Source organism: Scyliorhinus torazame, chromosome 1 (assembly GCF_047496885.1).
Source record: "Scyliorhinus torazame isolate Kashiwa2021f chromosome 1, sScyTor2.1, whole genome shotgun sequence".
NCBI lineage: Eukaryota > Metazoa > Chordata > Chondrichthyes > Carcharhiniformes > Scyliorhinidae > Scyliorhinus > Scyliorhinus torazame.
In genome coordinates this window covers 127,011,674-127,025,424 of record NC_092707.1, presented here as the reverse complement: position 1 = coordinate 127,025,424, position 13,751 = coordinate 127,011,674, and the positions used below count along the sequence as shown (strand labels likewise).

The 13,751-nt window shown below is 49.6% G+C and overlaps 1 protein-coding gene across 2 annotated transcripts in view; it reads right to left on the bottom strand.

Moving 5' to 3' along the window:
• The window catches only part of ctsl.1 (cathepsin L.1), a 44,378-nt gene that overhangs the window by 18,462 nt on the left and 12,165 nt on the right, over window positions 1-13,751 (bottom strand). For both annotated transcript variants that reach the window (XM_072500799.1, XM_072500800.1), the window contains exons 2-3: window positions 10,302-10,444; window positions 8,415-8,606 (exon numbers count right to left, since the gene is read on the bottom strand). In XM_072500799.1, coding sequence (XP_072356900.1) covers window positions 8,415-8,606; window positions 10,302-10,444 — 335 coding nt within the window. The remainder of the gene's footprint in view (window positions 1-8,414; window positions 8,607-10,301; window positions 10,445-13,751) is intronic.

Genomic DNA, 13,751 nt, shown 5'->3' with positions numbered 1-13,751 from the left:
GGATTTCCAAAAGGCATTCAACAAGGTGCCACACCAAAGGTGCCTTCACAAAATAAGAGCTTGTTGGATAGTGTATAACACATTAGCGTGGGTAGAGGATTGGTTGGCTGACAGGAAATAAAGAGTAGGGCTAAATGGGTTATTTTCAGGTTGGCATGTTGTAATTAATGGAGGGCCACAGGAATCATTGCTGGGGTTTCAACTATTTACAATCTGTATCAATGACTTGGATGAAGGGGCTGAAGGTATGGTAGCTAGGTTTGCTGATGACACCAAGGTAGGTAGGAAAGTACATTTTCAAGAAGACACAAAGAGTCTGCAAAAACCATGTAGATAATAATAAGATTAAGTGAATGGGTAAAATTTGGCAGGAAGAGTGGAATATGAGAAAATGTGAACTTGTTCACTTTAGCAGGAAGAAAATTAAAGTAGTACACGATTTACATGGATAGAGACTTCAAAACTCTACGGGAAAACCTGAGTGTCCTGGCACATGAATAAGAAAAGGTTGGTATGCAGGTGCAGCAAGTGATTAGGAAGGCAAATGGAATGTATATATCACAAGGGGAATAGACCATAAAAGTTGGGAAGTTATACTACAGCTGCACTGGATTTTGATGAGACCACATCTGGATTATTGTGTCCAGTTTTGATATCCTTTCCAAGAGTCGCTTAAATGTCCCTAATGACTCTGACTCCGCCATCTCTGCTGGCAGTGCATTACACACACTCACCACTCTCTGTGTAAAGAACCTACCTCTGACATCTTCCCTATACCTTCCTCCAATCACCTTAAAATTATGTCCCCTCATGACAGCCATTTCCACCCTGGGGAAAAGTCTCTGGCTATCCACTCTATCCATGCCTCTCATCACCTTGTACACTTATATCAAGTCACCTCTTTGTCTTCTTCGCTCGTGAGAAAAGCCTTAGCTCCCTCAACCTTTCTTCATAAGACATGCCCTCCAGTCCAGGAAGCATCCTAGTAAATCTCCTCTGTACCCTCTCCAAAGCATCCATTTCCTTCCTACAATGAGGCGACCAGAACTGGACACAATATTCCAAGTGTAGTCTAACTAGGGTTTTATAAAGCTGCAGCAAAATCTCGCGGCTCTTAAACTCAATCCCCCTGTTAATGAAAGCCAACACACCATACGCCTTCTTAACAACCCTATCAACCTGGGTGGCAACTTTGAGGGATCTATGGACGTGGACCCCAAGATCCCTCTGTTCCTCCACACTGCCTTTAACCCTGTATTCAGCATTCAAAATTGACCTTCCAAAATGAATCACATCACATTTATTAAGGTTGAACTCCATCTGCCACTTCTCAGCCCAGCTCTGTATCCTGTCAATGTCCTGTTGTAACCTGCAACAACCCTCAACACTATCTACAACTCCTTCAACCTTCGTGTCATCGGCAAACTTACTAACCCACCCTTCCACTTCCTCATCCAAGACATTTATAAAAACATCAAAGTGCAGAGGTCCCAGAACAGATCCCTGCGGGACACCAGTGGTCATCGACCCCCAGGCGGAATACTTTCCATCCACTACCACTCACTGTCTTCTTTCGGACAGCCAATTCTGTATCCAGACAGCCAAATTTCCCTGTATCTCATGCCCTCTAGCTTTCTGAATGAGCCTACCATGGGAAACCTTATCAAATGCCTTACCGAAATCCATATACACCACATCCACTTCCCGACCGTCATCAATGTGTCTCGTCACATCCTCAAAGAATTCAATGAGGCTTATGAGGCATGACCTGCCCCTCACAAAGCCATGCTGACTATCTTTAATCAAACTATGTTTTTCTAAATAATCATAAATCTTATCTCTCAGAATCCTTTACAATATCTTGCTCACCACAAACGTAAGACAATAATTTCCAGGGATTTCCCTATTCCCTTTCTTGAACAGGGGAACAACATTCACCTCCCTCCAATCATCCGGTACTACTCCAGTGGAGAGTGAGGACGCAAAGATCATCGCCAACGACGCAGCAATCTTCTCCCTTGCTTCCCGTAGTAACCTTTGGTATATTCCGTCAGGCCCAGGGGACTTATATATCCTGATGCTTTTCAAAATTTCCAGCACATCCTCCTTCTTAACATCAACCTGTTCGAGTCTATTAACCTGGTTCACACTGTTCTCATGAGCAACAAGGTCCCTCTCTCTGGTGAATACTGAAGCAAAATATTCATTTAGGGCCTCCCCCATCTCCTCAGACTCTAGGCACAAGTTTCCTCCACCATCCCTGATCGGCCCTACTCACACTTGATCATCCTCTTATTTCTCACATAAGTGTAGATCGCCTTGGGGTTTTCCCTAATCCTTCCCGCCAGGGCTTTTTGATGCCCCCTTCTAACTCTCCTCAGTCCACTTTTGAGTTCCTTCCTGGCTACCTTGTAACCCTCTGGAGCGAGTCAGATCCTTGCTTCCTCAACCTTACGTAAACTTCCTTCTTCCTCTTGACTAGAAGCTCCACTTCTCTTGTCATCCAAGGCTCCTTCACCTTACCATTCCTTCCTCGTCTCAGTGGTATAAAACTATCCAGGACTTGCAGCAAGTGCTCCTTAAACAACCCCCACATTACTGTTGTGCATTTCCCCAAGAACAATTGTTCCCACTTTATGCTCCTCAGCTCCTGTCTAATAGCAGTATAATTTCCCCTCCCCCAATTAAATACCTTCCCATACTGTCTGTTCCTATCCCTCTCCATGACTATGGTAAAGGTCAAGGAGTTATGGTCACTGTCACCGAAATGCTCTTCCACCAAGATATCTGACACCTGGCCTGGTTCATTGCCGTGCACCAAGTCCAATATGGCCTCCCTCCTAGTCGACCTATCTACATATTGAGTCAGGAATCCTTCCTGTACACACCTGACAGAATCTGCTCCATCCAAACCATTTGCACTGAGGAGGTTCCAGTAAATATTAGGGAAGTTGAAGTCACCCATGACAACAATTCTGTTACTTCTGCACTTTTCCAAGATCTGCCGCCAAATCTGTTCCTCTATCTCTCTGCTGCTACTGGGGGATCTATAGAAAACTCCCAAAAACGTGACTGCTCCTGTCTTGTTTCTGACTTCCACCCTTACTGACTCAGTAGACAAACCCTCCTCAACTACCTCCTTTTCTGCAGCTGTGGTGCACTCCCTAATTAACAGTGCCACTCCCCCTCCTCTTTTACCTTCCTCCCTATTCTTCTGAAAACATCTAAACCCCAGAACATCTAACAACCATTCCTGCCCCTGTGAAATCCATGTCTCCATAATGGCCACAACATCGTAGTTCCAAGTATTGATCCATGTTCTAAGTTCATCTCCCTTATGGTGGGTGATGCTCGATCAATGACTCCTGAAGCGAGATTCAATGACAATTGAAGGCTTTATTGGACTAGATGTTACCCCCAGTAGCGCAGGTACAGAATGCAGCTGCTAGGGAGACACAGGCTCTTATACTCCGCCTTACTGGGTGGAACCAGCAGGCAGGCTTCATCAATGATCCTCCTGTCTCAGGTACCTCCCACACCAATGATCTTACAGCCTCAACCGAGGTACCGTAATACCCCTAATACCGACTACCACATTCACCCCTGTTAAAAAAAAGAGTCCGGTGGGGGTGGTGGTCTCGCGTCATACAGTGGTAGAGGTTATGGTGGTACCCGTTGGTGGTACAGTGTTTTGCCTTATTACATGTCACAACTATTTACAGTATTCATTTCACATGTACATCAGAATGAAGCAATTAGTCGATTGGGGGGCCCTGGTCGACATCTGTGATCGTCGCAGTTTCGGCGGTGATGCAGGCGCCAGCTCGGGCATCCGTGACTCCGGGAGCGTGACTTTGGCTTCTTCGGTAGCTTCATCACCCCTGGGTGGGACCAGTGGAAGAACCGATCCACCTGGGAAGGGGGCAGCGGTGGGGTGCGCCGGTGGGAAGGAGGTGGGATTGGTGGGGGTGTGTGTGGGTGGGGATCCAGCGGGCACCAGGTCCCGTAGGGAGACCGTATCCTGCCGGCTGTCGGGGTACGCCACGTAGGCGTATGAGGGTTAGCGTGAAGGAGGTGGACCCTCTCTACCAATGATTCCGACTTGTGCGCCCGCAGGTGTTTGCGGAGCAGAATGGGTCCAGGAGCTGCCAGCCAGGTTGGGAGCAAGGTCCCGGAGGAGGACTTCCTAGGGAAGACAAGGAGACGTTCATGAGGTGTTTCGTTTGTCGTGGTACACAGCAGTGATCGGATGGAGTGGAGTGCATCGGGAAGGACCTCCTGCCAGCGGGAGACTGGGAGATTCCGGGACCGTAGGGCCAGTAGGACAGTCTTCCAGATCGTTCCGTTCTCCCTCTCTACCGGTTTGTTTCCCCGGGGATTATAACTGGTCGTCCTGCTCAAGGCGATGCCTTTGCTGAGCAGGAATTGACGCAGTTCGTCGCTCATGAAGGAGGACCCCCTATCGCTGTGTATGTAGGCAGGGAAACCAAACAGGTTAAAGATACAGTGGAGGGCTTTTATGACGGTGGCTGCGGTCATGTCGGGGCAGGGGATGGCGAATGGGAACCGGGAGTACTCGTCAATCACGTTCAGGAAATACGTGTTGCGGTCAGTGGAGGGGAGGGGCCCTTTGAAGTCCATACTGAGGTGTTCAAAGGGACGGGAAGCCTTTATCAGGTGCGCTTTCTCTGGCCTGTATAAGTGCGGCTTGCACTCCGTGCAGATTTGGCAGTTCCTGGTGGCGGTCCTGACCTCCTCGAGGGAGTAGGGCAGGTTGCGGGTCTTGATAAAATGGAAGAATCGAGTGACCCCCGGGTGGCAGAGGTCCTCATGGAGGGCCCGGAGTCGGTCTATTTGTGCGTTGGCACATGTGCCGTGGGATAGGGCATCAGGAGGCTCGTTTAGCTTCCCGGGACGATACAAGATCTCATAGTTATAGGTGGAGAGATCGATCCTCCACCGCAAGATCTTATCATTCTTTATCTTGCCCCACTGTGCATTATCGAACATATGAAAGCCGTTGCCCACGTTGGTCAGTGAGGAGCGTGAATCTCCTGCTGGGCAGGTAATGCCTCCAGTGCCCACAGCTTCTACTATGGCCTGGGCCTCCTTTTCAACGGAGGAATGACGGATTTCTGAAGCATGGAGGGTGCGTGAGAAGAAGGCCACAGGCCTGCCCGCTTGGTTGAGAGTGGCCGCCAGAGCTACGTCGGACACGTCGCTCTCGACTTGGAAGGGAAGGGATTCATTGATTGCATGCATCGTGGCCTTTGCGATGTCCACCTTTATGCGGCTGAAGGCCTCTGCCGACAGGGGGAAAATCGAGGATTGGATTAGTGGGCGGGCCTTGTCCGCATAATTGGGGACCCACTGGGCGTAATATGAAAAAAATCCCAGGCTGCGCTTCAGGGCCTTGGAGTAGTGAGGGAGGGGAAACTCCATGAGGGGGTGCATATGTTCGGGATCTGGGCCTATGAATCCATCATGCACTACGTAGCCGAGGATGGCTTGACGGTCGGTGCTGAACACGCATTTGTCCTTGTTGTAGGTTAAGTTAAGGGTTTTTGCGGTATGGAGGAATTTGCGGAGGTTGGTGTCGTGGTCCTGCTGGTCATGGCCGCAGATGGTGATGTTGTCGAGGTATGGAAACGTGGCCCGCAAACCGTACCGGTCAACCATTCGGTCCATCTCCCGTTGGAAGACCGAGACTCAATTTGTGACACCGAAGGGAACCCTTAGGAAGTGGTAGAGCCGCCATCTGCTTCGAATGCAGTGTACTTGCGGTCACCCGGGTGGATGGGGAGCTGGTGGTAGGCGTATTTGAGGTCCACCGTGGAAAAGATCTTGCATTGTGCAATCTGATTGACCAAATCAGATATGCGGGGGAGAGGGTACGCGTCAAGCTGCTTATACCTGTAATGGTCTGACTATAATCGATGACCATCCTGTGCTTCTCCCCGGTCTTTACAACCACTACTTGAGCTCTCCAGGGGCTGTTGCTAGCCTCGATAATACCTTCCTTCAGTAGCCTTAGTCTTCCGACGTAATGAAAGTCCGGTCCTGGGCACTGTACCGTCTGCTCCTGGTGGCGACGGGTTTGCAATCTGGGGTGAAGTTCACAAAAAGGGACGGCGGGTCGACCTTGAGGATGGCGAGGCTGCAGACAGTGAAGGCCGCCAAATTTAAAGGTTAAGCTCTGGAGGTTGCATTGGAAGTCCAATCCCAGGAGCATGGCAGCGCAGAGGTGAGGGAGGATGTAGAGTTGGAAATTTTTTAATTCTCTTCCCTGGACGGTTAGGTTCGCTACGCAGAACCCCTTGATCTCTACAGAGTGAAACCCGGAGGCCAGGGAGATTCTTTGGTTAACTGGGTGTATGGGAAGAGAACAGCGCCTTACCTTGTTGGGGTGTATGAAGCTCTCTGTGCTCCCGGAGTCGATCAGGCAGGATGTTTTGCGCCCGTTGATGAGCATGGTCGTCGTCGCGGTCGAGAGCATTCGGGGCCGAGACTGGTCCAGGGTCACCGAGCGAGTCGTGGTAAAAGTTGAAGATTTTCCTCGGGCGGTGTGTGGTTATCCGAATCGGAGTCCTGAGACTCCAGCCAAGATGGCGGCGCCCACGGGTCACACATGGCTGGGGATGGGCAAGATGGCGCCGCCCACGCATCGCACGTGGTCCCTGGGGAACAGGATGACGGTGCCCGGGGCCCGCACGTGGCTCGAGAAAATGAAGATGGCGGCGCCCGCGGCCCACACGTAGCCCGTGGAGAGAGTTGTGGTGGCTGCCCCGGTTTGCCCCCGGAGACAGCGGCGACCGCCCGGGACAGGCATTCCGCCACAAAATGACCCTTTTTGCCACAACCTTTGCAGGTGGAGGAGCGGACCGGGCAGTGCTGCCGGGGGTGCTTGGCTTGCTCGCAAAAATAACAGCGGGGCTCCCCGGGGTTGCCTGGTAGCCGTGCGGCACAAGCTGGTGGGGGCATGCATCGGGGTCGGCCGCGGGTGCGTTCCACGCTGCCCAAGGGGCTGCCGCGCGGTCGGGAATGTACGCGCGGGCGTTTTGGGAGGCCACATTCAGGGTGCTAGCAAGAGCCCGTGCCTCCTTGAGGCCTAGTGTCTCTTTTTCCAGCAACCGCTGACGGATTTGGGAGGACAGCATACCTGCAACAAATGCGTCCCGGATTAAATGTTCTGTTTGGTCGCTGGCTTAAACTTGCGGGCAGTCACAGTTCCTACCTAGTACTAGGAGCACGTGGTAGAATTCATCCAGCGATTCCCCTGGGATTTGTCGCCTTGTCGCTAGCAGATATCGGGCGTAAACCTGGTTTACTGGACGAATGTAGTGTCCTATCAACAGGGCCATCGCGGCCTCGAAATCATCCGTTTCCTCGATGAGGGTGTAGATCTTTGGGCTCACCCTCGAGTGGCGAACTTGCATCTTCTGGTCCTCCGTGGGTGCAGTTGTGGCCGTCCTGAGGTACCCGTTGAAACACGCCAGCCAGTGTTTGAAGGTTGCTGCTGAGTTTGCCGCGTGGGGGCTGTGTTTGCAGACACTCCGGCTTGATTCGGAGCTCCATTCTTTAAAATCTAGTCCAATAAATTGATGCTCGATCAATGACTCCAGAAGTGAGATTGGATGACAATTGAAGGCTTTATTGGATCAGATGTTTCCCCCAGTGTGGTAAACCACTGTTGTACCTATATTAGAGGATGTGGTGTAGAACCTGCACTACAGGTTCGCCTGTGGCCCCTGCCTGCTGGCTCTGCCCAGGAGGCGGGATATAAATATGCGTGTCCTCCAGCTCACAGCCATTTCGCCAGCTGCTGTGGGAGGCCACACATCTGATACCAATAAAGCCTCAGTTTGGATTCAACTTTTGTCTTTAGTCAAATTGATCGTGCCTCACCCAGCAGCGCAGGTACAGAATGCAGCTGCTAGGGAGGCACAGACTCTTATACTCCGCCTTACTGGGCGGAACCAGCAGGTAGGCTTCACCAATGATCTTCCTGTCTCAGGTACCTCCCACACCAATGATCTTACAGCCTCAACCTAGGTACCATAATACCCCAAATACCGACTACCACAGTGGGCAAGCATGATATTCTGATCTTGGTCTCATTGAATGGCAATGCAGGCTTGAGGGTCCAAATGCCTACTCCTTCTCCTAATTCTTTTGTCTTCTTATGTGCTGAAAGCACCTCAATATGCTGAACTACAGAACCTTAAACACCACAATAAGGAAGGAAATTTCATATAACCAGGCTCAACATTGAGGGAGCAACGTTAGAATTTGATGATAAAATTAAGTATTTCAGTTTAGCCAAAGATTTACTTTAGTAAGGTTCAATGTAGCAGAATGTAGTGCTTTATTTTGACCAGACAATTTTTGTCTTTATATAAAACTGTACAACTTACTGCACTGAATGCCCAGCAGGAGCCACATTCCTGTTGGTCTTTCACAGGAGTCACATAGCCTTTATCCCTCCAGTCCACTGTATCTGGAAAACTGGTGTTCTTGAAGGGTAGTGAGGTGAATGGTGTAAACCTTGTGGCAGTGGTGTTTCTCAAGCAGTTGCCAAGTACCATTTTTTTATATTCTTCATTTTTCTGCAATAAAGGTTATTGAAATTATTAACCTGTGAACTGTTTTAATATTTATAGGTCAGAGCGTGAGGTTATAGCTTCACAAGTAAGACTTGTCAAATGACTTAACATGAATGAGTGGCAAAGACAATTGGCTCTTGGGCATTCCCACGAGAGGCACATGAAATGCTATTCCTATTGAGTGACACCACAGTCGATTCACTTTCAAAAGAGGTTTTTAACGTTCATTATGCGTACATTTGATTGTTCTGACTGATTAGAATCTTGTATGCTGAATTGGAGGTTGAGTGACGCAGTGGGAAGCTCTGGGTTTGAATCGCACTCCAGGATTTGATAGCTGAAATAGTGCCTTCTTGTGGTGGAAAGAACATTGATTGGTGCCTCTACCATGACTGTCCATAGCTCCAGACTGTAACATGCACGTAAAAATATAGGTTGCCACAGCAGCTTGGGCTCCCTGAGTGAACTCTTCACACACCACCACCAATGCTGCAGTAACACTGTAACCAGCTGTCCTAGCCTGATAATATCCTAAAATGTGCAGGTTAAGTGATAAACTGCCCTTCCTGTCCAGGGATGTGCAGGTTAGATTACAGGGTTACGGAGATAGGGTGGGGGAGAGGACCTGGGTAGAGTGCCCTTTCGGAGGGTCAGTGCAGACTTGATGGGTTAAATGGCCTCCTTCTGCACTGTAGGGCTTCTCTGATTCTATGGATTCTCTGATTCTATGATTTTATTGATTCTGTGATTTTCTGTATATTACCAGGTTAGAACTTGAATTCAACATCCCAAGCTGAGAGCTGACATGCATGCAGAGTTCCTCTCCCACCTATTAGATTTTAAGTATTTGTAGAGGACAGTGCATATATGTTGAAAGCATAAAGGCGATTCAAAAAAATCCCATGATTTTTTAAATCTATACATGTGATGTGGGCATCGCTGGCTGCGTCAGCATTTATTGACAATCGCAAGTTGCCCTTGAACTGAATGGCTTGCTGGACCATTTCAGAGACAGTTAAAAGCCAACAACATGGAGGTCAGACGAGGTAAGGATGGCAGATTGCTTTCTGGCAGATGGCGTTCTTTTAAAAAAAAAAATTTTGAGTACCCAATTCATTTTATCCAATTAAGGGGGAACTTAGCGTGGCCAATCCACCTGGCCTACACATTTTTGGGTTGTGAGGGCGAAACCCACGCAAACACGGGGAGAATGTGCAAACTCCACACGGACAGTGACCCAGAGCCGGGATCGAACCTGGGATCTCAGCGCCGTGAGGCCGCAGTGGGTTATACTGTGCCACCGTGCTGCCCTGGCATTCTTTTTTAATGACAATCAACAATGGTTTCATGGTCAGAATTAGACTTTTAATTCTAAATTTTTTTGTTTTATTGAATTCAAATATGACCATCTGGGGTTTGAACCTTGGTCCCCAGAGCGTTACCATGGGTCACTGGATTACTATTCCAGTGAGAATACCACTACAGTAAACCTGCCGATGGTACACTGGAATCACACTCCATGTGGTGTAAAACTATGAGACAATCACCCACCCTTTTCTCTGGAGCCAAGTCAGGCCACAGCTCCAACTTTGCAATGCCATTATGATTGTAATTTCTAAAACAGAAGCCACTTTTCATCAATATTAATTCCACATTGTTAGTACGCCTCTTTAAAGAAACTAATAAACAATGAAATACCAGGTCAGCAAAAATGTTCATCCCCAATCTATAGGTCGCCAACCACTGGTCTGCCAGCATATTGTGCTTCATAACCATCTTCCAGTTAGCCAGCCAGATCTCCTTACGGTGGGCTGCCTCCTCAGGGGAAAAATATGATTTACCTTGAATTAAAGGAACAACATTCGCACAATCACTACATATTCCTAGTTCTTGAGTAAAGTCTAATTCAATGAGATATTTGAATTGTTTCAGAAGAATGATCCCATTCTGATCTATGAATAGTCAACTTTGTCTCATGCATCAAACATATTTAAATTTTGACATGACATGAAATTAACAGTGTAACTATATCAACTTTATCACACATCAGGGGCTGGATTCTCCGATTCTGGGGCCATGTCCCCACGCCGGCGTGGGAACGATGGAGTTTTACGCCAGAAAGAATGGCACAAAACGGCCACCGATTCCCTGTTTTGCTGGGGGCTAGCATGCCGGTAGCGTAGAGTACCCTGCTCTAGCTGCCGATATGCCCCGGAGAATTACCGGGTCCATAGCCACGCATGCGCACAGCAGCGGCCTGCTCCATGGCAGAGGCCGCTCGCAGACCCAGCCCGCGAAATAGTGCCTCCCCTTTGGCTGGCTCATTCACCCTGGACCATCCCCACAGTGCGCTAATAAGGTCCTCCCCTGCCCTCAGATCGGCTCTCCCCTGACTGTGGCAATGCTGGACTGAGTCCACAATCCCCACGCCGCGTTCCCGACAAATGAGACCACACGCGACCGATGCCGTCGGGAACTCGGCCGGTCGGGGGCGGAGCATCGGGGGTGGGCCTCAGGCAATGTCCTGAGGCTGTCGATACGTGGCGCAGCGTACTCTGCGAATATGCCGCTTTGGAGGGGGCGGAGCATCACAAAAGCGCCGCCACCCCCGATTTGCTTTGGAACTCTGATTCTCTGGCCGATCGCCCAACGCAATTTTGCCATTGGTGACCGGAGAATCCAGCTCCAGATATCTCTGAAATAGAACAGAATAACACATTTCATACAGTGCAGAAGGAGGCCTTTCAGCCCATCAAGTGTGCACTGGCCCTTGGAAAGAGCACCCTACTTAAGCCCATGTCTGCACCCTATTCCCATAACCTAGTAATCCTACCTAACCTTTGGCCACGAAGGGACAGTTTAACATGGCAAATCCACCTAACCTGCACATCTTTGGACGTTGGGAGGAAACCGGAGCACCCGGAGGAAACCCACGCACACACGGGAAGAGAATGTGCAAATTCCACACAGACAGTCACCCAAGGCTGGAATTGAACCTGGGTCCCTGGAGCCGCGAGGCAGCAGTGCTAACCACTGTCCCACCCTTATAAATGGCTACTTTTTATTGATTGAAAATATTTATGAACAGAAAAATATGAAGGAAATAAATTAATGTGACAGGTTCTGGCATAGTGGCGCAACTGCTGCAGGACTTGCCCCTGTACCCTTCACCACTGTACACTCTTGCCTACAAAGTTGCTGCTGTTGGTGTAGTGAGGGAACCAGGACATCTGAAACCTGAGTGAACAGGGTAACCAACAGGGCATCTTTTTCACCAATGAGATTTAAGAATTGGGAAATATACAACAGAAGGACTTGAAATAGAAATAGAACATACAGTGCAGAAGGAGGCCATTCGGCCCATCGAGTTTGCACCGACCCACTTAAACCCTCACTTCCACCCTATTCCCGTAACCCAATAACCCCTCCTAAGCTTTTTCGTCACTAAGGCAATTTATCATGGCCAATCCACCTAACCTGCACGTCTTTGGACTGAGGGAGGAAAACGGAGCACCCGGAGGAAACCCACGCAGACACAGGGAGAACATACAGACTCCGCACACACAGTGACCCAGCAGGGAATCGAACCTGGGACCCTGGCGCTGTGAAGCCACAGTGCTACCACTTGTGCTACCATGCTGCCCAGACTTAGCATGAGGATGAGTTCAAACGGTGCAGGATGAGAAATAAAGAGAGGAGAATAATCATAGAATCATAGAATTTGCAGTAAGAAGTCTTACAACACCAGGTTAAAGTCCAACAGGTTTGTTTCAAATCACTAGATTCAAAACAAACCTGTTGGGCTTTAACCTGGTGTTGTAAGACTTCTTACTGTGCTCACCCCAGTCCAATGCCGGCATCTCCACATGAGAGAATTTACATTGCAGAAGGAGGCCATTTGGCCCATCGAGTCTGCACAGGCCATTGGAAAGGGCACCCTACTTAAACCCACGCCTCCAACCTACCCCTGTAACCCAGTAACCCCCACGTTTTGTTCACTAAGTGGCAATTTAGCATGGCCAACCACCTAACCGGCACATCTTTGGGCTGTGTGAGAAAACAGGAGCACCCGGAGGAAACCCACACAGACACGGGGAGAACATGCAGACTCCGCACAGACAATCACTTGAGGTCGGAATGAAGAGAGTGGAAAAAGACAGACAAGAAGAGTCAGAAAAAAAGAGTAAAATGTAATAGTTGACATTTCTGAAATATTCCTAAAAAAAATTGAAATCTGAAAGAAATAAGACTCACACAATGGTCATAGTTATTTCCATTGCCACAGAGATAAATTAGATAGGGGATTTGTCACTTTCATTTTGACTGATTTCTGTGATTAAGTGTTTCAAGAGAAAGGGGAAATACGCAGGCCGAGATTCTCTGTTGCCTGACACCGAAATCAGGAAATACGATTGGGGAGAGAATTGGTTCCGATGCTGAAATCGCAGCGCCGATTTGACGCCAAATCACAATTCTCCGTCTCCTCAACAGTGGGATCAATGAAGTCCGGAATGCACGTACAGTAAACAGTGTTTGCATATCATTAGTTGGCCCGACCCAGTATTCTCCGGGGCCTCTGCGGTTCTCTGGCTCCGATGGGCCGAGTCCCCGACGGCGTGGTTCGCTTGTGCTTTCAAAAAACCGGTGTCGTGGCTGATGAAGGAGAGAGAGGAGGTAGGACACAGAGAGGAGCGAATGCAAGCTGCTGGGCCAGAAACTGGTCAGGTTGACGGGTTGGGGAGGATGACCAGAGAACAGGCTGTGTGGCCAGGGTGATCCCCTACAGGACTGGGGCAATGTCCAGTCACGGACCTCCATTGCCGCCGCCAGCAAGGCAGCCATGTTGCTGTGCACCCACTGACCACCCATCTTGGCACCTCGTTCTGCAGAATGACACCAGCCGTATGGGTGCCTCCAGCCCCACACCCCCACACCCCACCATCGGCTATACCGCTCCCCCACCCAGCTGCCACCCGCCAGCAGGGCATCTCGCATCCCACTCAAGGGCAATGCCCACTTTAGCTTCTACGGAGGCACCAGGCAGGAGCTGCGGAGTGTACCACTGGCAAGGGCAGCGCCAACCGATGGTACCCCTGACAGCAGGACAGGCGCCAGGGCCAGAGACTCCCATGGTGCCGGGCAACGCCT